Source organism: Epargyreus clarus, unplaced genomic scaffold (assembly GCF_041222505.1).
Source record: "Epargyreus clarus isolate Ecla_fem2 unplaced genomic scaffold, WU_Ecla_fem_2.2 ptg000026l, whole genome shotgun sequence".
NCBI classification, from domain to species: Eukaryota; Metazoa; Arthropoda; class Insecta; order Lepidoptera; family Hesperiidae; genus Epargyreus; species Epargyreus clarus.
In genome coordinates this window covers 5,738,667-5,766,611 of record NW_027332233.1, presented here as the reverse complement: position 1 = coordinate 5,766,611, position 27,945 = coordinate 5,738,667, and the positions used below count along the sequence as shown (strand labels likewise).

At 36.0% G+C, this 27,945-nt stretch overlaps 2 protein-coding genes and 1 long non-coding RNA gene across 3 annotated transcripts in view; 1 reads left to right on the top strand and 2 right to left on the bottom strand.

Annotated features, from left to right (window-relative positions):
- Positions 1–15,488, top strand: part of LOC140753484 (uncharacterized) — a 28,165-nt gene extending 12,677 nt beyond the window's left edge. Inside the window, exons 14-28 of the mRNA XM_073088115.1 lie at positions 109–220; positions 1,736–1,856; positions 6,656–6,792; positions 7,463–7,573; positions 7,874–7,966; positions 8,281–8,388; positions 8,927–9,009; positions 9,892–10,044; positions 10,481–10,639; positions 11,103–11,203; positions 11,826–12,012; positions 13,214–13,405; positions 14,101–14,206; positions 14,687–14,822; positions 15,190–15,488. Coding sequence (XP_072944216.1) covers positions 109–220; positions 1,736–1,856; positions 6,656–6,792; positions 7,463–7,573; positions 7,874–7,966; positions 8,281–8,388; positions 8,927–9,009; positions 9,892–10,044; positions 10,481–10,639; positions 11,103–11,203; positions 11,826–12,012; positions 13,214–13,405; positions 14,101–14,206; positions 14,687–14,822; positions 15,190–15,338 — 1,948 coding nt within the window. The 3' untranslated portion in view covers positions 15,339–15,488. The remainder of the gene's footprint in view (positions 1–108; positions 221–1,735; positions 1,857–6,655; positions 6,793–7,462; positions 7,574–7,873; positions 7,967–8,280; positions 8,389–8,926; positions 9,010–9,891; positions 10,045–10,480; positions 10,640–11,102; positions 11,204–11,825; positions 12,013–13,213; positions 13,406–14,100; positions 14,207–14,686; positions 14,823–15,189) is intronic.
- LOC140753552 (uncharacterized) overlaps positions 1–27,945 on the bottom strand; it is a 74,711-nt gene that overhangs the window by 16,478 nt on the left and 30,288 nt on the right. The window lies entirely within an intron of this gene.
- LOC140752993 (uncharacterized) lies at positions 24,189–27,269 on the bottom strand. Its single transcript, XM_073087339.1, has one exon. The coding sequence runs from the start codon at positions 27,267–27,269 to the stop codon at positions 24,189–24,191; it is 3,081 nt and encodes a 1,026-aa protein (XP_072943440.1).

Genomic DNA, 27,945 nt, shown 5'->3' with positions numbered 1-27,945 from the left:
CGGAACCCTCCGTATGCCAGCACGAATTGCACTTGGCCAATTTTTTAATGCATATTAGTAGTGCATAAATGGCATAATTATTAACACATATGTTATTATTATTTACAGGTATGTTATAATTAAATACTGGTACGGGAACAATTCCAATAACTATTACCACTGGATCGACGTACTGGGTCTAACTGAACCGGCTGAGAGGAACTGGATTGGTGAAGAAAAGGTAGATGTCTTCTTCACTCATATTAATCTTATTAAAATAAGTATCAATTCACGTTGCTAATACAAGATACTTATATTTCTTCCTATTTCTTATATTTGTGTAGAATTAGTCGACAAAATAAAAATAGGTATTATTTCGTTATACAGGGTGAATCTCCATAAAGTGCACATATTGAAACAGGTAAAATTAAACCGCATTTTGTCGACAAAAAAAATATAAAAAAAAATTAAAAAATTTTTTTTGGGTTTTACGACCTTTTGAATTGTTTTTTGGGAATTGTGCACCCGAAGTAAATAAATCGCTATAACTTTTAAACTAAGAGGGTTATCAGGTTCAAACAAAAATAACAATGATTGCCAATGATAGGCCGTACTGATCCATGAAAAAAGAAAACAAAAAAAAATCATCTTCCCAGGTAAAAAATGTCAGATTAGTGCAAAAAAGCACTTTTTTTAGGTAAAATTTTTAGTAATCATCAATTTCCTCAAAATAATCTAGGCATTTTATTTTTTTATTATTATTTAATGCAATTCTACGTCGTATTAGCTTTCAAACACTAAAAACCACGCCTCTAACTCAAGTATAAAGTTTGCTAGGAACGTTTCAAAAAAGACCCGACGCACGTGCGCCCTAATAAAACTGGTATAGTCCGACCCATAATTAGATGTCCAAAATATAAACAAAGGAAACTATCAAAAATATGTTTCAATGGTAAATTCATGGTAGTTTCTTATTTTTGACGATATTAAAGTGATAAAACAGTAATAAAATAAATCTTTAATAATTAAAAAAAAACACTAGTTTGTATTAAAATGTTATTTATTACCAACGCCCTTAAGAACTGCCTTTGTTTAAGCGCTCGTAGGAAACTTTATACTTAAGTTAGAGGCATGCTTTTTTTAGTATTTGAAAGCTAATATAACGTAGAATTACATTAAATAATAAAAATAAAATAAAAACCCTAGATTATTTTGAGGAAATTCACGATTACTGAAATTTAACCTAAAAAAATTGCTTTCTTCACACTAATCTGAATATTTTTTTCTGGGAAGATAAACTTTTTTGTTTTTTTTTTCATGGATCAGTACGGCCTATAATTGGCATTCATTGTAATTTTTGTTTGAACATGATAACTCTTTTAGTTCAAAAGTTATAGCGATTTATTTACTTTAGGTGCACAATTCCAAAAAAAAAACTTCAAAAGGTCGTAAAACCCAAAAAAAATTTTTTTTATTATTTTTTTTATTTTTTTTATCGATAAAATGCGGTTTAATTTTACCTGTTTCAATATGTGCACTTTATGGAGATTCACCCTGTATATGTATAACAAAAAATATCTTCCTACATTATTAATATGAAATTGAAATCAATGTAAATATCACAATAATAATATAGTTTTCACAGAAGATGCACGCAGAATTACGCTTTAAGTCTTTTTGTAACCATATATATAACTCCCCATATCCCAACCATGTATTATTCTCGTATATAATTCCCATATACTATCGGTTTCAGAACCACGTGACTTACCAAGATTTCCTTAATTATCTGGAGCAATTCATGGTGCCTAAGGACCAAATGTATCAACAAATGGCTATGATGCAATCACCCAGACGAAACGACGATAATTTACCCGGTGAATATATTATTATATTATAGTCATCATCATCATCAACACATTTTGAAGGCGGTAGAACCCCTTGTGGTTTGACTCCGGCGGCACCACCGCCACACCTATTTCTGCCTAACAACAGCAGTGTTAAGCGCTGCTGTGTTCCGGTTTGAAGGGTGTGGTACGAGAGACATACTTTTCCGAGGCGTTCCAGCTTAGTCCTCAGGTGTAGCGGCGCATCTGTGGCCGACTTCAGGTACGAATATCGAATAATATCGGGAGTCGATTACAGACAGTCCATTTGCGGCAGTAGCCAATTACCATCAGGTGAACTGCATGCTCGTCTGCTATTCCATATTATAAAAAAAATCGACACATTATTGTTCCACCGCTGGGAATGAGTCTTCTTTCTGAGTGACAGGAATTAAGAGTATAGTTCATTCTGTGCACTACTGTACATAGTACTGCGTATGCTAAGTCAGAACAGTACTATGTCTTAAGACTTCACATACCTTTGCGGCCTTTTTTACAGCTCTACCATAAAGGCAAAAGATGCTCATTCTCTAGAATACACGTAATTTCGAAAAATCTGATGCGTGCCGGGCATTTAAACCCCATTTAATCGTGATCAATTGTAATATATTATATAGTATTAACATTGCATTTGAATTCATTTAATGATTCCAAGTCTTTAAGTTATAAAATATCGAATGAATCTAATAACATTATCAGAAAGTTAACTCAAATGGGTTGAATCATTGTATTTTATCTAAAAACAGAAGTAGTGCTTACATAATTTATTCATATCCTTTATGACGGCATTTTTAAAGAAACTAAGCTTTCTAACGGATCTCACGTTTTGTCAATCTCAGTAAAAACCGTAAGATACAAGGATATCGGCACACACCAAGGTTTTGACGTCATTCGGTCATACGTTACCCTAAACGTCAAAGCGCAGTAATATTACACAACACCTCGAAGTAAATATAACCGGGCGGCCACATACTCGGCGAGTGGCGAGGCAAGAAGTGAGGGTAGTGGGCAGGGATGTCGTGAGGCCGGACTCTCGTCATGTCGTTTGCCCTGCCGGTCGTTTACCGATTTTTAGAGTGGTTTGTGTACATAATAGAAAAAATCTTATCAAAAATGTACTCATCAAAAATAAAAATAAAATACATCCAAGTTAGTCGGTGAAAACTAAATGACCTACTATATTTTTTCCTAAAGTACTTATTATATTTTAATAATGTTGTTTCAAGAAATACTCATTCTTAAAAAGCACTGGTAATCGTGCCGACGCGAGTAGGGCAGCGTGTGGCAAGGAGCAAAGTGTGGACGCACCATTACCCTATATGTCACAGCGCAGTAATACTACGAACACCTCAAAGTAAATAAGCGTTACGAGGAAAAAATTAAAGGCGGGATACCTACTTAGAACATTTCTAAGAAACATAATTTCCCACTCGCATGTTGAGAATGATGACGTTTAGATATAAAGTCCCAGTCAATAAACGCCATGCGGGAATTTTAATAGCACAATTACCATTCCAATACGTCAATGATAGCACATGTTGCCATTAACGAAAGAAGTTAATAAGTTGAAGTAGATATTACGTTAAATAAAGTAGGTACTTTACTCTTTCCGAGTAGGTACTACATTTTAAGGAGATATTTACCTTACCAATAAGTCAATGCGCATATTGCACATACTATAATAAGTTCATGTATGTATTACTTACGTTAAATAAAGTAGGTACTTTACCCTTTACTAAGAGTACACTGTAAATCCTCAAACAAACATTTATTAATTATTTGTCATTTATTATAACCTCAATCAATTATCTGCCATTTATAGTTGCCTTATAATTTTTATCGACATATGTTCATAGTAATGTAAAAAATCATTATTAGTAAATTGAATAGTTTAAACAATTAAGTTACACGTTAAATGCATCAATTCCTCTTTAATAGGTATTAGTCTAAAATCATACAAAACCCAATTACTTAATTTAAAATCGCATTTAGCTTTACCACCGCCACACCTATTTCTGCCTAATAACAGCAGTGTTAGGCGCTGCTGTGTTCCGTTTTGAAGGGTGTGGTAAGGGAGACAGACTTTTCCGAGGCGTTCCAGCTTAGTCCTCAGGGGTAGCGGCGCATCTGTGGCCGACCTCAGGTAGGAATATCTAATCCTATCTGGGGTTGATTACAGATATCCATGGGCGGCAGTAGCCACTGACCATCAGGTGGACTGCATGCTCGTCTGCTACTCCTATATTATAATAATTAATTAAAAAATCAAAAAACCCGACTGCACTATAAAGCTAAAGTCGAATTTCCAAAAACTGTGAAATAGGCGTTTTATTATTTTTATCCAGAAAGCCAAATACATGGTTTTATAGAAGGTATCTGCTTAAAAATCAAAAGATCTTCAAACAATATTATCCTATTTTATCCTCGTAGAGCTCATTTACGCTATATAAATACCCTATGAGTAAATTTCGAGCACTCTAAAGTACAGCGGTTTTCCTTTGCGTTTATCTTTATCACAGCAGCACTACTCATTTAGTCAGACAGTCATCTCAATATGTTTTATATATGTGTATTATGTAATGTATGTGTAATATCTTTTAAGTTCCTTTATTTTGATACCCTACTCGATAGGTTTGGATTTTTTTTTAAAACGTGTTACTATTTCGCAAAAAAATATCCACCATTTACGATCTATAAAAGATCTATCCGGTGGTTATATTACCTCGTTGGGGTAGAATTTCATTATTTTTATCGAACAAGCCTGATACAACATTTTAAGTGTTTGCTTCAAAATTGACGGTTGTTCAAATGCACTTTTAACCCTTATTTTACCCTCTACGGGGTTGATTTTTCGGGAGGGGATGGGGAGGTGTGTTCTTGTTCCTACCCAGAAAGCCAAATACTAAATTTTATAGTAGTTGCTTCAAAATTAAAGGATTTCAAAAAAACTGTTTTTCCCTATTTTACCCTCTTAGGGGCGGAATTTCCAAAAAACTTTTCTTAGTATTTATTTACGCTATATAGCAAACTCATGTGCAAAATTTCAGAACTCTAAGTTGAGCGATTTTGGCTGTACGTTGATTTCTGAAAAATGAAAAAGTCATTTAATTAGTCAGTCAGTCAGTCATCTTGCTGTTTTATACATATACAAATATATTTTTATAATCTACGTTTAATTTACTTTCATTTCATATCCCACTCGATAGGTTCGGTTAACTTTTTTTTTTAAATGTGTTACTATTTCGCGCCAAAAATTCACCCTTTTGATTTTTTGAACACCTATCTAAGGACACTCGGGTCATTGAGACGAATGTAATGACACATTAACTGTCGAAATTTATCCAGCCGTTTGTAAGATCGGATCAAATAAAGAAAGTCAAACATACAAGATACGCGCGAAAAACATAACCCTTCCTTGGCAGTCGGGTAAAAAAAAAGCTTACAGTAATTCTATCTCTGCGTGAAACGACATACAAGTGTAGTTTTGTCATTTTCAAAAAATAGATAAGCATTTTAAAACCTGGCACCTAGATGAATGGTATTTTTTATAACAACATTTTCGAAAAAACTAACTTAGCTAGGTTGATATATCGTCCCTGAAATACTTGCATATTAAATTTCATGAAAATGGTTGGAGCCGTTTCAGAGATTCAGATTACACGTGCACGTAAAATATACATAATATACGTAGGGATACATATGTACAAGAATTGCTCGTTGCAAAGTATTAGATATTTTATATATTTCTATGTTTTATATCTCATGCATGAGATTACAAAAATAAGATTTATGTTTAAATTATGCACGAAAATATTTATATACGTATAGATATCTATGTATATAAATAAGTTAATTATTGTGAAGGTAGATTTATTATGTATGTATATTGTACATTTATGCATAATGGTTAGTAAATGATAAGGTGTTGTTGTTTAACGTATGGTAATTCCGATTCAAACCGAAGTCACAATTAACTTCGTGACTGATAGCGATGTTCTCATAGGTAATCATGAATAAACAAGCGTATATAATGTACAATTTATTTATAGAAGATACAGGTAAACATGTAATTGTAAAATAAGTTGGTGTTAATGTTATTGTTAAGTTGGTACTGGATAGATAGTTTCGTAAGAGGCGACTAAAAGGGGGCTTCCGGGGTTGCGGGCGACAAGAGTGGGAGCTCGAACCGTCCAGCAAGCGACCCCGGGAAGGACGGCGGTATGTGTGGTCGTATACCGTCGTGAACCAGATGGTGTGGGAGGAGCGAAAACTGCTCACCCAGAACAGAGCCCGATCGGGACATCGCGTTTGGAGGACTCCGGTCATGTTCCGTCGGAGTTCTCCAACAAGCGTTGAGGACGGCCACCGGGGGGGTTTTAGTGCGGTAAAAATCCCACATAACCCAGCGTCGCTCCCACGTCGTCCGGTACCTTTTGAAGGTTCCCCCCTCGTAGATAAAGTTTAGCAGTGACAGTACACTTCACTAGTTAGGGTTGGTATCGAAAGGTAATTTTTAGCAATCCGCTTTTATCCAGTATGTAGGTGTTGATCTCTCTGTCAGGATTATTATCTCTCTTTTACTTTTACAGGAGAGTCATTCCTATCAGAAGGACTGATAAAAAAGATAATAATATTTAGAATAAAATAATATTGTCACAAGTATTATTTATAATACATAACATTGTATAAAAGTAGTATTTATGTACAAGTTACTCAATGCAACGATGTTACCTTATATTTTTCAATAGCAATTATTTAAAGTTTACAATATAATATACATTTAATATCAGGTAGTATGCGTGGAATGGACAATGATAAAATGCGAAGACCCAAATTGGAGTTTCCCCTGCCTGCCACAATTACAGGGTTGACAGGTGACAAGGAAAAATTACCAACAATGAGTGAATTTTTCGAAAATAGACGCAAGGTTAAAAGTTTATTATTTTATGTATATAAATAATATCTTCTATTCTCATATCCCCGCTCTAGAATATCCTGTTTCGCGAAGACTTTAGTATTATAGAACTTACAAAGGCGGGTCAGTAACTTTACATAGAGTAGTAGATTTATTTCGTTATTTAGATATCTATCCAGTCAGGGTTGAACCGAGAACCCGCCTGTAAGTCTACAGTTTGACATAAGCAAGTCTAGAAGTTAGGATAGAGTCACATTACTAAGAACTAAATTAGAACGCCACAAATTAGTATGCTTGCCATTTCATTCTAGCAGCAGACACATCGCAGGAATCGAATCACACTTTGAAGGTGGTAGAACCCTTTGTGGTTCGACTCCGGCGGTACCACCACTACACCTATTTCTACGTAATAACAGCAGTGATAGGCGCTGCTGTGTTCCGGTTTGAAGGGTGTAGTAAGGGAGACAGACTTTTCCGAGGCGTTCCAGCTTAGTCCTCAGTGGTAACGGCGCATCTGTGGCCGACCTCAGGTAGGAATATCTAATCCTATCTGGGGTCGATTACAGATGTCCATGGGCGGCAGTAGCCACTTACCATCAGGTGGACTGCATGCTCGTCTGCTACTCGTATATTATAAAAAAAAAGAACAGAACTAACTACTTACCCACGTCTTATATTTCAGGTTAAAGAAAATAGCAAATCACCAGTGTTGGAGGGAACATTGCCAGCACACTCCACTGCACACGAACGCAGGAAAAGTCCGGAGTTGGATCAAAAGCAAAAACCCACGGAGGTTATTATATTTGGACATTACGACATTACATTTTTAAGCTACTTTTGGCCTTTTATCCTTGCTCTATTATGAGTAAGTACATCATGAAAATCACTAGCTATTGTTATTTATATAAGTTGTAGTAACTGTTGTAAATCAAAAACTACATTTAGCATAATATGTAAGAAATTTTGCAATTTACACATAAAGCTGTTCCTTTAATTTGATTCGATTTGATGTTTTTGAATATGTATGTTTAAATGTCACAATATTTAATTTTTTTATATATCTTGAACAACTGAGTAAATAATTTACTTATAGGAACCAAGAAAATTATCATCTTCAGCAAATAACCAGCAAAGTAACCGGAAAAATGTGCAAGAAATTCGCACTTGTACAATACATCACAGAAACGTAAACTTTTTTCTTTATTTTTTAATACTTATTTTAATGTATATGGCCTATGTCAGAATATGTTTTTTATATTCTGGCAACGTTCTTATTTATTTTAATTTTATACAAACGTCAGGACCAAATAATAAAAGGCGTTTTTTAGTTTAAATATGTGACTTGTATGTATGTGATACGAGAAAAAGTATTCATTAAAAAATGAAACGATAATGTGGGCGGATCTACCTACAAATAATTTAGAAACAACTACATACTTAAAATAGAATAAAACGTTTACTTGTATACGCATTTTTGTAATGAAGTATTTAATGTAACAGGTACCAAAGCCACATGTTGAATCACCGGAGAAGGAGTCTGCTGAAGGCTTAAACACCATGACCACGGAGACAAGCAGTGAAACCCTAGAAACTAGCGCCACGGATAATGTAAGCATACTTCCTTACTCTACAATCCCAACAAACTCTCCATAATGGTAGAGTTGTTGTTTATATGCAGGGTCGAATATTTGACATCAATACCCTTAGTATGAGTTTTTACGTTTTTATAAAAATGACTGTTTTGGTATTTGCTTACGTATTTGCCCATACATTTCCAATCAGTGACTGTAGCAGAACTGATTGGAAATGTATGGGAAATACGTAAACAAATACAAAAACAGTAATTTTTGTAAAAAATCATACTAAAGGTACATTGTTACATTTGGAATGTTTTAGAAATTGTCTAATTAAGACAAAAATACGGGCGTTATTGGTATTGGTAGAGACCAAACGACAGTATATATTTTACTGTTGTTTAAATACGTAGTGATAGAGATCATCAGATGATAAGTGGCAATTGCTCCCCATCGACATCAGTAATCAACCCCAGATAGGGATAAAAGCGTACCAATAACGCTACTACTCCAATACATCAATAACATTTATTTTCAATGAGTTATAGTTAATTTTTATAGTATTTTTTCAGGAGCAAGTTGCCGGAGAAAAGCGTCACAGCGTCGCAGCGAGCTTCCTGGCCGCCGCCACAGCATCACTAGCTGCATCTAAGAAGTATGACAAAGTCAAAGCTAAAATAAGAAATGATAAGTTTAATGATTACGGGAAAAAACCGACAAACCCTATATCTAAAAAAAAGAAATAATAAATATTATGACGGAAAACGAGACTTGAATATCCGATCCGGTAGTAATATAAGACAAAATATTGTTTTTACCTTTCAATTTGTCCTCCGCAGGTCTATACAATATACTTCATTTAATTTCATTTCGGCTGTTAGTTGCTACTTGCTACGCCTGAGAACTGTGTTGGAAAGCCTCGTGTGCTTAGCTTAAAACCAAATCACAACAGCGCTACATTTTTGCTATAAGATATAAAAAGGCGTAGGATCGTGCCGCAAAAAGATTCCTACCAACTCATCATTATCTTGAACCCATCACTGTCCCAATGCTGGGTCTCCTGTCAGAATGAGAAGCTTTAGGCCATACTCCACCGCGCTGGTCAAGTGCGAATCGGTAGACTCACGTACCTTTGAAAACTTTTTTTTTAAGTTTTTTTTTTATAATAATAGGAATAGCAGACGAGTATACAGTCCACCTCATGGACTGTATACTCGCCGCCCATGGACATCTGTAATCAACCCCAGATAGGATTAGATATTCCTACCTGAGGTCGGCCACAGATGTGCCGCTACTTCTGAGGACTAAGCTGGGACGACTCGGAAAAGTATGTCACCACACCACACCCTTCAAACCAGAACACAGCAGCGCTTAACTCTGCTATTGTTAGGCTAAAATAGGTGTGGTGCAGGTACCGCCGGAGTCGAACCACAAAGGGTTCTACCATCTTCAAAATTCAATTCAAGTTCAAAATTCAAGATTTCTCAGGTATTTAGGTTTCCTCACGAAGTTTTGCCAACTCAACTAAATATTTCAGAGTGAATCAAAGTCCACCGAGTGTCCAGGGGTTACCAAACACGTCCCGTTCGGAGCAAACCCAACAAACCTCTCAGCCGTCGCAGAACAAACTACCGTCCCCACAGATTTCCTTGTTCAATCAGTCGAAAGAGCTTTTCGCTAAAGCTAATATGTAAGGATATCTAAAATTTCTTGGTTTAGAAAATGGACATGAGCCAGCCCAGCAAAAAGAGTAGAAGCCTGTTATCATCTACATTTTTTAATGATGCATTTACTTGGAAAAATAAAAGAGACTCTACATTTTTATATTGTCATTTGTATTGCTTAACAATCAGTAAAATCCGTTAGAAGTAAATGCTTATAAATTTGAATAGGCGTTCTTGTACTTTAAAAACAACTGCATTTTTTAGAAATTATTATTTTTTTAATATCATAATCGTAGTTTTTACCTATTGTCAAATTTTGATTGATACGCGAAAGAACTCGCGGTAAAAATAAACTTATGTATGAATAAAACCTTTAATTATTATTTATAACGTATTTATATTTATTAAAATGTAGGGAGTAGAGTAGATGATTACTTTTCACTTGATCCCTAATTTCTACAGGAACAAATTATCAATGTCCATATTGGGTCCGTCAAATAAGACGTACATAACAGAGAAGTCACTCTTCAACTGGGAGCGTGAGACTGTCCTGGTGTTCGGTGGTATCGACCCTCACACGCCCTATGGATTAGCTGACAATAAAGGGGATAATATTTACAGGTTATATTGTTATTATTTTACGCAGAATTATTTTCGAACATCAATTTTAAATAATTATTTCGAAAACGATTGACAGGTTTTCTGTGTTGACAGAATTTTCTCATAGAGTCCTAAGTACTAATAAGTAAGTGAATAATAAATATAAACCAAACGGTAAAATTCAGTAGTTAGAATCTCGGTCTCTTAATTATGAGGTCCTGGTTCGAATCCCAGATAACCTCCAACACTGAGGTGTCTTGGAAGTTCCTAAAAAAAGTTCTCAACATGAAGACTAAAAATCCGCATTTGGGCAGCGTGATAGATTAAGGCCTTTAAATCTGAGGAGACCTATGCCCAGCAGTGGCCAGTAATAGGTTTTCGATGACGACTCAAAGAAGTATGTATATCGCTATTCTTCAAAAAATATGAACAGGTGCACAAGCGTGAGAACAATTGCAGTTTATACATATAAAATTATGTTCAGATTTGATCCAGTATCGAACACTTGGGACTGTGTGGACTCCTTGCCGGAACCGAGGCATCATCATTCAGTGGCGTTCCTCAGAGGGAGAGTATATCTAGTTGGTAACTATTTATCCAGAAACTGCTTATTTAAATCTATAGATAATACCCTTAAACTAATTTCGCTTGCTCATAATTGCTTGCGTATAATTTTTGTATCAAAATGTGATACTATTTTTACTTTGAAGGCAGCTCTACACTTTTTCTACCTTATAATAGTTTGTAGCGCTACTGTGTTCCGCATTAAAGAGTGTGATGCTGTGGGTATGGAAAACAGATGTAGGATTATTTCGGTCTGGGGACTCCCAGAAGTAGGGGCCCACCCCCTTAGGTCGTTTGTCCACCGCACCGTCACCGAGTCGATACTGAGAACGAGATTATTTTGAGACTGATTTTGATATGACGTGACGGCGAAGATTGTCCACCGCGACCGATATCGGCGGTTTATTTTGTTCATGCTGTCAGGGGTATGACGGAATTGTATGGACAAGTTCCAACGTGTTTTATATTGCCGAAACATCGGCCAGTCAAAATCTCGGTGCCGATCTAGCCGTCACGCCAATCTACTCGAAATATCGGTGGCCGGGATGACAGTTCTCGGATGACGGACGTGTCGGAGGACGGACGCGGTGGACAAACGGCGGTATTCCGCTAGAGATTACAGGCTTAATTTCTATTCGATTAGGTGGAGCCGACCCTCGGGACGATGACCTTCGTGGCAAGTCTGTGGTGGTGTCGACGGTGTGGAGCTACGAGCCCGTCACCCGCGCGTGGTACAGCGAGGCGGGGCTCGTGGTGCCCAGGAAGAACTTCGGTCTGGTGGTGCATCGCAAGGCATTGTATGCTATTGGCGGTCAGGATAAGAAGGGCAGGTAAGATTTTTAACATCTACTTTCGAATATTCAAAGTAGTTATACAAAATGTTGTAGAAATAAATTAATAAAACATAGTCCTTAAATCTATAGAAACTTCAATCAGTACCACGTTGTCATATGGCTTTGCAGTTAGTTCTTTTTCTTTGATCACATTCAGAGTTATAATCTGTTATCAGAGACATTGTCAACAATAAGAAAGCTCGAAACATCTCGGAACATTACTCGAAAGTAGTTTACATTTGTTTACCGTGCTGATTTTTTACATTAAGAGGACATGAATTTGATTATTAGCTAGATGGATGGATGGATAAAAATAATGGTACTCTATCTGAAAAACATATTATTTTTTATGATGTTAAAATTGCAGCAGCAGCACTAAAGGCCTATCTAAGGTCGACCAGAGACACAGTGCTATTCATGAGGATTAAATTAAGCTCCTCTTGTGTCTGTTTAGCTATGCTACTCTTATTACTTCTACTCTAATCTACTCTATGCAGCTACTCTTGTTATACTTAACTATAAGGTGGAAGAAGGTGACAAAAGAACAATAGATTCTACATACATACTAATTTTTTTTTAAATGTGTCTTATGGAGTTTCTTTCGTCACTTCTTCTCCATAACGAAACACCTTGTGAAGTGGTGGTAGTTGTATTGACATTCAGAAAGTGCTCTGTAAGAACCTATTTTGAATAAAAAAAAATGATTTGATTTGATTATTTTTGTTGAGTGTATACAGGTTTATTTTACATAATAAATAATAAAAAAATATAATAAAATTTTATTACAATTCCTTCACTAATTAATCGAAAGGAACTTCGTTCCATCCGGGTGTCCCTTGTCACCTCTCATCTTTTTTATGAACTTCCACAAAAAAACTTTGAAGATGGTAGAACCGTTTGTGGTTCGACTCCGGCGGCACCACAGCCACACCTATTTCTGCCCAATAACAGCAGTGTTAGGCGCTGCTGTGTTCCGGTTTGAAGGGTGTGGTAAGGGAGACAGACTTTTCCGAGGCGTTCCAGCTTAGTCCTCAGGGGTAGCGGCGCATCTGTGGCCGACCTCAGGTAGGAATATTTAATTCTATCTGGGGTTGATTGCAGATGTCCATGGGCGGCAGTAGCCATTTACAATCAGGTGGACTGCATGCTCGTCTGCTACTCCTATATTATAAAAAAAAAAAAAAACTTCGTTTCGCAGAGTCCTCCGTTCAGTGGAGCGCTTCGACCCGAAGACGAGCAGCTGGTGCGAGGTGCGGCCGATGGGCGCGCCGCGCACCGCCGTGGCCGCCGTCAAGTACCGCGAGTACATCTGGGTGGCGGGCGGCATGACCGGCGAGAAGCGCAAGCCCGTCTGCCGGCTCGTGGAGTGCTACAACTCCGAGACTAACGAGTTAGTGTAGTCCACGCCAAGCTGCTAGACCGCTCTGAAGCTGTTGCGCGCAGGCTTAGTTAGCGTGTACTCCGTAACGTAAGGGCTCGTTAACGCAGCTGTGTACCCGTGGGCGAGAGTGGGCAGCGGACGGGTCCCGCGCTGAATCCTGCTAATATCTGCAATTTGCTATCGCTACGCGACTCGTTTCTATATTCCGAGCGGACTAGCAGATTGGCGCAGACTATACCACATAACAAACTACCTTTTTTTTGTTTACGAGAGGGAAACCTTCGTGGGAGCGACGCCGGGTTATGTGGGATTTTTACGGCGCTAAACCCCCAAACCGTCCTCAATGCTAGTTGGAGATCCCCGGGATGCTCCCATGCAGGATGGCATGACCAACGAGAAAAGAAAGCTCGTCTGTAGGGTCATGGTATGCACCCAACTCAGAGACTAATGAGTTGGTATTGTTTTAATAAATGATCTTATAACTTATCACTGACAATCTTTAAGCCCTGGTGTCGTAGAAGTGCCGTAAAAGCGACACGGTGTTCGAAATTTACCCATTAAACCACGGTCAACAAGAAAAGAAAAACAAGATGGTTTTTTATATCGAGTATACCCTTAAACTAATATACATATAACTAGTGTGTACAATGTAAATGTATACTCTTAAGTACTTCGTTTCTTACTCCTATTTTTGTCTCTTACAGGTGGACTCAGATTCACAGTTTGCGTTTTCCGCGATGTTTCGCAACCCTGTTTGCAATGAACGACAAATTGTATATAATTGGCGGTGCTGGAAAAATCTCAGACAAAGTGAGTACAATCTAATTTCCTCTAAGAACCATTTCTCACCATTTTTAATTTTGCATCTAAACTGTTAAGATTGAGTAATTTACCATAATATTTGAACTTTGCACTGAAGTATATTTGAATCCCGAGGAATTTTCCTTCCCCAAAAAATTCTCAGTAAGTCCACTGCTCGATCACAATCATTTGAGGGTCCATTACAGCCAGTATGCATCCTAGCATAGGTCAATCGCAGATCTATCGGGAACGCAGATGAGTGCTTTTAGCACACCCTTAGACCCGACAAAGGGCGTCCAGAGGAATACCGTGTGGTTTTAGCCCGTGTAGTCGTCCGGCATATCCTCTCCGCTGCCCTCGCAGCTAAGAGGAATCCATGCAAGGTTTCGCCACCAAAATAAAAAAAATAATGCATTAATACTCCCGAAGACTTAACTATAAGCCCTCTCATATTGTGTATCGCAATAGTTTTTAAAATAATGTGTGCAGGATAAAACGCCAAGCAGCGTGAGTGCTATCGACGTGTGGGACTGGCGTGAGAGACAGTGGAAGCTGGAGACGGAGCTGTCCATCCCGCGCCACGGACACGCGCTCGCCTACCTCGGCACACAGATCATCATCATCGGTAACTTAGCACCAAGCCTCTCATAGATCCACTGCATGGTCATTGGTACTTCAACGTTATAAAAAAGTTGATTTCGAGAATTTAGAAATAACGAAAAACTCGGCCATTCCGACGAAAGATTTCGACGAGGTTCGAAGGCACGCGTCACTTATTTTTCAAGTTATGTGTGTATTATAAAATAATTATCACTTAGTAATGCTTAATGAAAATATCACGAGTATACCTAGACGTCTTTTAAAAAAAATTTAAAGGTGTGAAAATCCTACCAATACGCACTTGGTCAGCAAAGGACCGTTGCCTTTTCGCCCCATTGAATGAAAAATTTCGTTCCAAGTGATTCGTGACACTGATCTATGTCATGATACAGGTGGTGTAACAACAATCTACATGCGCGCCCTGAACAACGTGGAGTCGTTCTGCTGCGAGCGCGGCGCCTGGATCCGCGGCGTCGCGCCGCTGCCCGCGCCGCTGTCCGGACACAGCGCCGTCACGCTGCCGCCCGCCTCGCTCATGTGATCCCAGATAACGCCCGGTAGTAATAACCAATCTTAACCCATGCCTCCCACACTCCAAATTAACAGTTTAGGTGGGAAACAATTTTCTAACCTAACCTAACCTACCTCACTCCAATTGACAGTTTTGATACGCAATAATTGTCAAATTGATAGTTTATATAACCTAACCTAAACTTTACGAAGACAAAAAATAGTTAAGATTGATTAATTAATACCGGGTGTGTTAGTATTGGATGGAACTAAATAAAATTATTTTGTATCAATCAAAATCTACTTAATAAAAAGGATTGTTTTATGGAAAAGGCATGTTTTTGCATCAAATGTAAACAATATTTTATTTTTAAATATTAATTTGTATTATAATTGGCAGATATCAAATTGTTTTAAGCTTTTATATCAAGGAAAAACAATATAAATAAAACCAATATTGTGTCTAAAATAAGATTATGGATTATTTTAGATATTATGAAATAGACTTAATTAAATATAAATTATTTATTGTTGTGTTTAAAGTGTGTTGAAGAATAAATTATTGTGTAAATCAAATTATTGTTTGATATTGTTCAAGGGAAAGAAAAAAAGAAAAATTAAAATATAATTAATATGTTATATTTCTATTTCAATCATTTTGTACATTCATAACATTTATTTTACCATAGAGTCCAATGGCACAATAAAGAAAACTTAAATCTAATATCACAAAAGATTAAAAATAACATGTAAGAAAAACATGATAAGTGTGGTTTTATCGGCCATACACTTTTATGACCATGCATACATGTACGGAAGTTTACTAAAACGGTGCTAAAGCTTACACCATTTTTTTCCCCAACAATTATTTAAAAAAATCTCATTAGAATTAGCAAAAAAAACACATATTATAATAACGAGGTGTAATCATTTAATTAAATGAAAATATGTGTGCCAGCACCACATGGCGCCCCTACCATACGCACAGGAAATGTGTGACTGCATAGAATAGTTAACTTGGTCCTCCTCCGCATTACAGTTTTAAAACGAAAGTCATACGAAACGGAGACTAGCATGATTTTACAGGAAACTTTTGATGGGATTTTTCGTTGGTTTATTTCTGTAGACAATTCTTCTTTTTATTTTCGTTTCTTGCGTAAAAGTCACTGACTTCAGGAAGCAACAGTTTTCTTACCAAACCTCCCGACAAATGCCTTGAAAATCCTGTTTGAATCCATCCTCGCACGGGTCGGTGGACTTGAAGAACAAGATGCCGGACTGAGCAGGTAACTTGGGCATGATTTTTGGGACTTCCTGTAAACAAAAGTTAAAGAACATATTGGTAAGTATGATATTGTATTACCTATATATTTCTACCTCATAATAGGTTTAAATAATGAAGATAAATTTGCAGGTGTAGGAAAATGTTTATGGCTGACCTCGACTAGAATTTGAGTCCTAATAGGGGATGATTAGAGATGTCCGTTAATGAAAATGACTATTCACCACGAGATGCTATAAATAGTCCGTATTTTTTTCTACACGTATGGCGGCTTCGGAAACAGCTGTTCTATTGACTAGATAAAAGAGGTTTTAGTTTTTACGTTATTTTAATAAAATACTGTCCTTAAAAATAAAACTTATGTTATTTTTCAATTGAATGAATAATTTTACCACTATTATTAAAGATTCATAATAATATATTTATAAATGTAAATGTTATTTTCTTTTACTTCTTAGGTATTTTTGACAAACTAGCGCCATTATGTTTGTCGGCCACATAGAAGAGAAAAGCTAATTTTCTGTTTCATGGTCGGCCTATATAAATATTATAGTAGGTACATAGACCATGAATAGTCAATTAAACAAAACATAATTCTAATCTTTTTGTTTTCAGCTTTGTTTGATATTTTAATATCAATTGCTGTAAAAATAGATAAGATACTTTTCAGTTAGATAAAGCATACTTAATCTTTTCACTATCATAATACTATCACGTTATCAGGTTTCATAACTGCTAATACATTTATGATTTATTTTTAACAAATGATATTTTTAGACATACGAATATTATAAGTTTTAGCACTGTAAGCAAATCACTGTTTTATTATAATAATTCTCATTAATAAATGAAGAAAATTAAAGTATTATAAATTGCATTGAAATATGTAATGTTTTTAATTGTATTTAAATCAATAGGCCACACTTATTTCACTTTCCTAAAGGAAGTTTGTTCTTTGAGAAAGCGCTTCATATTGCTTACCACCTTAAAGTTTACCTTGTAAGACATCAACTTTCATCTTTTTTGGCTCTGATCATTATATTAGTTACTATGAAACAATAACTTTACAAATCAAATGATAGGTCGACAAAACTTTAAACCGGTAATGCAAATGATAAAAGTACTTTTATAACTATAATATAGTGAATAGTAGATATGACAAACAAACGATATTCCCGGGGCGCCGTGCCATGGGGCTCTTTAAAAAAGGTGCAAAAATAACTCCCATCTAAAATCCGCAAGGCAAGGCGTATCATCTGGTGTTACAAATGTCCATAGGCGACGATGACTACTTTCCATCGGGTAGCACATCTTTATAGGTTCAAGTATAAAAGAAAAACTCACGGTTTCCGTCGGATCACGTCCATCCCGGATCACGTTCCCCATTTGAGTCTCCGCAGTGTCATCCAACAGCTCAATTCTAGGATGAACATGCCTCGCTTCACCAAATACAGCTAATACAAAAACCAATAAGAGAGCTATTTCCTTAGCCGCCATATTACTAGTATTTAAACAGTTGGCAAATAACGATATATAGGAGAGTTGTTAGGCGAATAAAAACCGAAATAGGTAAGTAGATCCTGCGATCCTTATTGCGGCAGTATATTTACTGATTTGAACGTTCGGCAACATCCTTTTAAATATTGCGCGGTTGTTATCGTAAGTTGCCTGTAGGGTTGTCACCACTACTATATTTTAGTCAATTGTGTACTATATACTATATTATAGTAGTAAAATACTTTTATTTTCATTGCTAATTGAGATGTCGCGATTTTAGTGACTCTCTCCCGAAGACAGTCAGCAAATAAAGTTCGTATGTCGTGTTGGTCTATCTCATATGTAGTATGTCAGCAAAAAATGGTTTGATTACTATTAATCTTTAAAAAAACAATTGCATTTATAAATAACAAAATACTACTTTTATTAAAAAGAAGTGGCAACCCTGTTTGTCTGCGTCATAGGGAAGCACACGCGTTCGCAGTCAGGTGCCAGGCAGACTGTAAACTACTCGTAAACCCTGTATGACGCAGTGTGTGCATATGTTATTTCGAGAATCCCACTAATAATGGGTTCTTTGTAAGTTCACGCGTAAGTTACACATATGCGACGTCACTCAGTAATACGCAATATTGCCGGATTCTGACTAAATTAGAACTTCCTCAATGCGTATTTAAACATGGGCTTTTTCCAATGAGGTTTTCTTAGTTTTCGTAGTCGACTGTTTTTGGGTTTTATGAGGATCTAATGTGTCGACTTACATCTGTGATGACATGGTAAAGCCACGGTTACGGCAAAATCGCCAATTATTTGTAACTCGGCCGGTCAAACGACGGATCCGAGGTTCGAATCCCAGTCACGCACCTCCGATATTTCAAATATGTCTATCTTAGTAATTAATTATTATTTACTATAACAGTAATTCATGGGGAAACCTGCACGCCCGAATGTTCGGTAAAAGTTTTCAAAGGCGCGTGAAGTTTACCAATTTCACCTTAGCTAACGGTGAACTTGGGCCTAAAACTCCTCACACTGAGAGGAAACCCATACCGATCAGTAGAACAGCAATGGGTTGATGACAAGTCATGTAAACTCTTGGTCATCAATATTTATGAAGAGGAAAGTAGGAAGTTCCTACAAGAAATCTTTCGCAATTATGTATCCAGTATCACCAATCTTAAGCATTTACTGCTAACAACCAACTAATCAATAGTCACTTTGAAGGTGTTTACATTATTTAAATACTTCAGTTGAATGACATGACTAATCTAATAGTAGTCATAGTCATGGAAAACCTTGTGGTTATGTACAAATTATGAATGACTTCGGAAAACTAAAGGTGTCATTGAATTCCCTGACCTTCAATTTGAGAGCGGATGACATCAATGTGTAAAGTTTTCAAACAGAGTAAATAGGTAGTTTTTGAAATAATGTCGCTTAACCGTCATCGAGATAAGATCCATTTAATTAAAATTGTGATGGAAAAGTAATTTATTAATTTTATTTATGACAGTAGGTAGTACCTACAAGGAAATAGTTATAATTAAATTAACACAGTTTATAAACAGTAATTCTTATGGATTGTACACATGTTATATGTAATTAGGTATGTATTAGCACATTACATTGTAGCTTACTGTATTGATGTAGGTATAAGGAATACATAATATTAAAACTGAGTATTCTCGGAACGATATAGCATATGGCTCTTTAAAAAAATACAAAGGGTATCTCTCAAAGCCAGCGAAGCATTGGCATAGTACAAGGATCTATATATCTACTAGCTGACCCGGCAAACGTTGTGTTGCCATATAAATTAAAAAAAAAATAAGGGTGAACACCCCTTATCACTTATGGATTAAAAAATAGATAGAATATTTGAAACTGAATATTTGAAAGTCTGTCGAATCCAATGTGAAACATTCCAAAATCAACAACTACTTACGAATTGAAAATTAATTAAAAAAACCTTTTCCCACGGACTAAATTGTGAATCTAAACCATTCTCAAGTCCCCTTGAACACACACAACAAATTTCATCAAAATCAGTCCAGTCGTTTAGGAGGAGTTCAGTGACATACACACGCACATAAGAAATATATATATAAAGATCTATATAGACACTTATACTGTGGCATTGGTACTTTCTTTGATGTTGGAAAGTGTCAGAAATGTCCGCAGGCAACATTGATATTTTTTTCCAACTGCGGTGGATGTTTTTTAAGCGTTTTTCATTATGTTTTATTCTTTGGCACGCTCTACAGCCGTACCATTTTCACGGATTTTAATATTAGACGAAATTTGGATTCGAACGTCAACGAACATTGGATTCGTTTAATTATAAGAGCACCTACATTACTTTATTCTCCAGTTAATTATTTTTAAACAGTAATTTTTTTTATTTTTATAATACGTAAGTTCATCAGTCAAAGTAGCCTGCCACATTGCATGGCCTATTTAAAAATATATATCTTCTTCTTATATTTTTGTATTTTTTGTTTTATCGGGAATAAATCGTGGCGTTAAAACTGCTCTCGTCAACATTCTCATATTTCTAGGTGTTATATGTGTATGTAATGATAAAAAACGCTTCGTGAGTTCTGCCTTAGTCGAAAAAGACATGACGAGGATACTACTGCATGTACAGTTCAAAGCGCTATTAGCAATATAGACGTTCTATCAGACACTGTAGATTATATTCAGGATAATTGGAAAATGATAAAAATAAATACAAGGACAATAAGCAAACATAAAATCAATATAATCTATACAAGTACATGAAAAAACAATTCCCTATAATAATATCAATAAAGCACTTCTTTGTAACTACTTATATGTTGATGCCATTTGAATATTTATTATCTAATCTACTGTCTCATGTCATTTAAACAGATATCAATAAACAATAGTTAGGGAGATACACGAGCGACACTTCATGTCAAGGGCTGTCGCTGACGGTCGCCAATTGTTGCCGGGTGTGGTCAGCGACTGTTGTTGGTTGTCGTAGTGACTGACGACCAACCACGCCTGTAGTCGCCGGCAATCGACGACAATGGTCGACAGTACCCTTACCATGAGTTTTTACGTTTTGACAAATATGACTGTTTCGGTATTTGTTTACGTATTCGCCCATACAATTTCCAATCAGCGCCCCTAGCGGATTGTATCAGAACTATAATGTCAGTATAGTAACATTAAATGTCTAAATTGACAAAATGGCGCTTTATGTTTTGTCTCTCTTTTTTGCGAACATGTGAGGGAGACAAAAAGTTCATCGTCACTTGAGCACTTACTTATTGTTACGTTTACTCAGTCTACTGAAGCAAACGAAACAGAATAATGAATTGAGTAAACGTAACGTAAAATGGGTTGTTTTGAAAACTCATGGTAAGGGTACAGTTGTCAATTATCGCATCCTGTCGTAAGTGACCGTCGCCGTCCGTTGTCGTCTGTCGCCGCATGTCGTCAGCAACCATGAGCGACCGTCGAATATGATCGTAGACATAAACCACCTCTTGTGTTAACCGACTGTCGGTGATGTGTTACCTTACTTAGTGTCTATCGTTCAATAACAACCGTTTTAATAGCAAATTACTGTATAAAAAGATTTTTTTAATCGTGATTGTCATGGACACACTCAAACACGAGTGCGAGATGCCTCAGATAAGTACCTATGCCTCCCTTATCAACGTCAAACTAGAATACTACTGCTGTTGTTAGACAGAAATAATACTTTTGGCACGAGTATGACATGCTCTATGTGTGTAGATATAAATATTATATAATAATAATAAATAAATCGTTACCTATCCATAGGTGAAATAGGCACACATCAATAAAAATAAATGTAACATTGTTCTTTATTGAAATATTTAATGCAATATAAGTCAATTACATTCAAATATTGTCTGTAGAATCTGAGGTATCTATTATCTTTATGCACTGTAGATTGGCTCCTAAGATCTCTCCTGATGGGCATGTGGAATGCTCTGAAAAGAAGAAACATCTCGATATAAAACCAACTTTAAATTAAATTTCCAAAATGATGCGGATGAATTCAATGATCGTTCCTTAAATTGAAAATAAAATGATTTCTTGTGTGACGCAATAGTTTATAATCACTACTGGATAATAGTTTCTCATTAGAAGTCAGGACCATATCGCCCGCCGTCGGGACCGCTGACGAGTGCTGCTAACGTACCCATGGAGGGCGTCCTGAGGAACACCGTGGGTTTTAGTTAGTAGGAGTCCGGAATATCCTCTCAGCTACCCCCGCGGCTGAGAGAAACCCTTGAAGGGTATCCCCACAAAAAAGGACTATTTCGCACATGCTACCCAATGGCTTAACTGATACGACATATCAGAATAATCAGAATTGGCTATGATTTTTATCGTAAATATAAAAAACGACGTATTTCTAAATGTTTCGTATACATATTGTTTGACTGTGTTGTATATAATGAATGTAATTGGTTTTGTACTGCGTTATTTAAAGTAAAATTAATTGTATTAATTGCAGAATTTATCTATTGATAAATTATCCACAAGTAAAAAAACTACATGTCAAATAAAATGTAACTAAATTATTGTTTATTATAATAGGTGTCTCATATCGATATGTCAATGGGTTACTTAGGGAAAAATAAAAGAACTGTTCCATACAAATTTTATTTTGAATGTACAAGGAGATATTTGACAAAATTATTCATATTTCTTGTTCAATTACTGACATATTTATTGTACCCATAGGAATTGTAATACGGTAAAGGCACTTGCAAATTTTCTTGGTATCCCTGCGTAATTTTAGGTGAACACATTAACAGAATTGGTATCGGTATACCATCAGCTTCAGGAAAGTATGCCACTAAATTAGTTTTTGATAAACTAGGCACTTGATGTTCTTGTTGAATGGGATAGGCGGCCCGAAAGAATGGTGCGTCCATTGTTGGTAAAATGTTGTTCATGATAGAATCGTGTTCTAGTTGTTCCAATAAATCTTGATCAGAAATATGACTTCTTGATGGACGCTTGATTAACAGATTGTTGTCCAAATGCGCATTATGGCTATTTGACATACCCATGGCATATTCAGGTGGGAGTACGATAGGAGGTCCTATTAATTGTATAAGCGTGATCGGCATTCGAGGATAGGTGGAACGTTCATCACTCTTCACGTCACTTTTCTCTCGTAGATATTCTAAGTTATTTAAATATATCTGATCATTTGACACTAGCTCTAAAGGGTCTTCAGGCACTTCGAGGCCATTTTGGTCAAAGTCATTTTCGTTTGAAATTTCTAATTCAGGTTTTAACGGTCTTAATAGTCTTCGCTGAGTCCCAGGTATTTCTTGAAGCTCATGTGAGATTTGGCTCTCTGTAAGCTCATCTGTACCTTTTTCTCCTGTGACGTCATCCGTATCATGATGTTCTAATTCACAATCAGTTTTCTGGTCGGACCCTTTAAGATCCGAAGAGGGCACCTCAATAATAGCAATATTTGAATTGTCGTATGATTCACTGACAGGCCACGAAATAAATAACACAAATAGAAAATAAAACAGAGCCACACTACTCTTCATTTTGTCTACTGACTAATAAATGTAAGTACATAAGAAATACTCGATTCTGTGAATGACGTCGTGTAGGTGTTGCATTCAGCAGAAGTTTCGCGTTACATAATTTTATTGTCGAGTTCAAAGTGCTTTTGTTGCTAATATTTTACAATGCACAATGAATATTTTTAACTTACTTATTATGAATCTTTCATGTTATTATAATATAGCAAACCTTTATGTAGTTTATGTGTATTTATAATTATTTTTATTTAACTTCGCTTGTTTATTTTTTGTACTATTCTAGAAAATTTAAGCATTTATAGGTACAAAAGGTACATATTAGTGTTACTTACGTAAGTATATGATTTTATTACAGGTTTTAAATAAAATAAACATGTATTTAAATATATTTTTTTATTTTTACGAATGCGAACACACGTAAAATATTTTCAATGATTAATTTCCCTTTTTTGTGATGTCTTACGCTTTAAAATAATTATTTAAGAACATTTCAGTTTGTAGTATCGTACCAGTGATACTGAATGTATCATTGTTTCTTTTCTAAGATGATGTTTGGTTGGTTACTCAATGGTATGTGTCTTTGTACTTTCAAGCCTTGTAGCGTGTTATCGATGTCTATGCCTCGCTTTGTTAGAAAATTCATATCTTCAGATCTGTATGACGGAGCGCTGTACGAATTTGAGCCGTATGAGTTTGAGCTGTATGTATTTGTCTTGGCAAGACTGCCAGACACTACTGAGGGTGAACAACTAAGTAGCAAGGGAACCGCACAATTTCCTACATTGGCATTAGGGAATAGTCCAACAGCAGAACCACCAGATGAAGAACCACCTCCTCCACCTCCTCCTCCTCCTCCTCCAGATCCATAAGAAGGTCCATACGACGACCTAAATGCGCCATGATTACGTGCCCATTGATTTTGGTTGTTGTATTCCAAAGCCATCTTCGGTGCGCCTCTCATATGCATGAAGGAACTAGGTTGCATGGAGCTATCCATGTTGGACTTTCCGTGTATCATTACATGTTCATTATTTCTGGATAGAAAAGCGTCATGATTATGCAACGAATGTGAGTTGTCGTTCATTTGCATATTTGTTTGAAAACTTTGTAACGCCATGTTCGGATTCATTTTTCCTTGCGCCCAGCGTTGATGAGAGTGCATTTGATTATTAAGATCCATGCGTTGATCCATAAAGTTGGTTCTTCCTGCCATCGATTTATCAATATTGAAGTGTTGGGAACTTCCGTCCATTTTCATAGTATCTTGTTCAAGATGAGCAGCCTTTAATTTTTCTGAGTTATCATGAGACCAGCGTATTTTTAATGGATCATGAACAGCAGATGGAATTTCATCCATAGCATGCATTGTATCTAATTTATCCTCGAAGTTAGATTTGTGTAAATGTTCATCGTGAAAATCTTCAGCTGCTTTAAATGGCATCAATCCTTGCACATTACTTTGTTCTTCCAATGTCTGGGGAGAATTAAATTGCACATTGAAATTAGGTTGTTCGTTATTAATCATGGAAGCCATTTTTAACTGCGGCCTTTGAAGTGTTTCGTGATGAGAGTTGTCACTCAAGTGCATCATAGTCTTTAAGTGTTCAGAATTGGGCTGAAGTCGGGGAACGTTAAATCGTTCTTGTAGTTCTATATTTTCATTTTTCATATGGCCAGTTTCTGCGTGAGATGGTGCATTGAGGTGCATATGATGAGCATCTTCAGTAAAATCCATATTATTCAAAAGCTCCTTGTGAAAATTAGACGAGGCTCTTAAGTGTGCAGGCATTGCATGATCGTTGTGATTTTCATTGTCATGAAGTTCCAAATGGTTTTTGAACTGAGTTTTGTCATCATCCAGGCTTGAAGTGCTCTTAGGCAATGCTAGTTTTTGGGTATCCATGTCAGTTGCTAAGGACCTGTGTAATCCATCTTCGTGAAGTAAATGTTCGTGTTCAGATTTAATTTGAGCTGATCGATGCTGTTCTTTATGTTGAGGAATTTCTTTTAAATGACTATGACTGTGGGATTCAGATTCAATTGGAGATGTTTCTAATAATGTAGATCTCTGCCCATCATCCTTGTGACCATGATGTTTCTTTAACAAATGTTGATCATTGGCTGTTGACGATCCTTTGTTGAGTATTTCAGTCTCCCCAGATCGTAAAGTTTCTTTATTATCTTTACTCAATGATGTAGCAACATTATTGCTAGCGTGTGTTACCTGATCATTTTCATTTAATGATCGAACATGCCCGCTCTGTAAGTCATTCTTCAATTCTATTTGTTTGTCAACGCTAGATTTCAGCATGCCATTATTCTTTATATTGTCCCCATCATCCGAAACGTGCTTTTCTTGTAAATGTAAATCATGAGTTTTCAAATCGTCCTTATTTATTCGTTCTTTATCTTTTTGGTTTTCGGTAGTTACGTGTTGATCATTTTTCGTGTTCGCAACGTTGTCACTCGCACTGTTCTTTACTTCTAAATGCTTATCATGGTGTGGTAAAACATTGTCTACACTTTTCTCCATCATTTCGTTTTGTCGTTCAATATTTTGTTCAGTAGGCAAATGTGATTTCCCTTTCTGATGAATATCTTCATTTACCTCCTTTACCAAACTATCACTATGAATTTCCATTTTTGTCTTCTTATCTTCAACCACAGATGTTATACCATCCTCAATATTCGTTTCTTTATCTGTGTTAGTTTGTGCATCAATGTCTTCAATAGTAGCAATAGATTTTACATCTGCATCTTTTAAATTGTTTGTTTTAAATTTGCGTGCGTCTGTTAATTTAGTTATATCATGTTCATCGGTGGATTTGAAATTATCTTCTAGATTCTTGCCAATTTCGAAATTGTTGAATTTATTTCCAACTTCTTTCCATTGAACCATTCGTTCTTCATCTGATTTTATCCTCAAATGGGCATTCGGAGTATTTTCATCTTTGATAGTTGTAACTGAATCAAAGCTTCTAAACTTTTTTTCAATATGTTCTAATGCCTGTCTTGCTTTTTCAATATCGTCCCGTAACTCCTTATCAGCTCCAAGTTTTGAATGTCTTTCTTCATTATTTTCAACAGAATCATGCTCCATTTTCTGAAGGTCCCTCTGGAATGTTTCAACGGCTTGTTTAGCCATGTTGATACTATGTTTCATTTCGTTTTCCGATATGTCCTCATGGGTGTGGTCTATCGATGTACTCTTCATTTTGTCCACTGAATTGTTATCGTCGCATAATTTTACTTTTATTTGTTTTCTGCAGCTTTCCCTGGAATCAGTTTGAGCTTGTTCTTCGTCTGAATCACGATAAACATGATATCCAATCTTTTTCTTGACTATAATTGGCTTTTTGAAACCACTGAATGTTCTTGCAACGGAATTAGTTTGTCCAAATTTATTTGTAGTTTTTATCAATGCATGATCTTCTGAGGGCTCTGATATTTTTTCTGTCGGTACTTCTAGAAGTGTAGACTTCTTTTCCCTCTGTTGCGTTATCGTGAAATCATTTGGCGAGAGACTGGTACGGTCAGTAAAATCTTCAAGTGCTGGCGCTGCTATGGCGATTGTCGCCAAGGCAGATAACACTGCCAGTGTCTTCATTGTGTGTTCACGTTAATTTGATAATGAGATCGATTCTCTTACGGTATTTATACTAAAATAATCCATTGAAATCTTCCTCAAATCCAAGTAAATCAAAACGTGCCTAACGATGAATGAAATGCGTGCTGAGGCGACACCTTCCGCTTCGTAGAATGTTTGGTATTTGAATACTAACTTTATACCGCATGTTTACCTTAATAATTTATTAATGAAAGATATTTTTGGGAAAGCCTTTAAGGCTCTTCATACTTTTGATGCAAGTTCTTTATTAAATCTTATTTTCTATGAGGTAAATATCAATGTAATATATTTTTTCTATTAATACAAGTATATAGACGTTTAATGCTCCAGATTTTGTTCGTATTAATTTAGTAAAACTATTTAAGAAATTTATTTAAAACTAACATTTATTTATAAAAAAATAAGACCTCTTCATTCATATCCCCCTATTTTCAGTGTATTTAATAATTAAGGAATAAAATACTTTAATATTATTAATTGTTACATATTTAATTACAATCAATGAAATTCAAATGCAAGCCATTCAAACTCAGTTACTCAGTTTATGTTTACAAAATACGTAGGAATTCTACGAAAATAATCAATATTATGTTACTAAAGGAAATAAACGGCGTAATCTGTTTTCTTTAGAAGTGTAATTTATTTTATAATTTTT

Bases quoted from the DNA above. Each gene is read 5' to 3' on its own strand.
- LOC140752993 (XM_073087339.1), bottom strand. From the start codon at position 27,269: ATGAAGACACTGGCAGTGTTATCTGCCTTGGCGACAATCGCCATAGCA.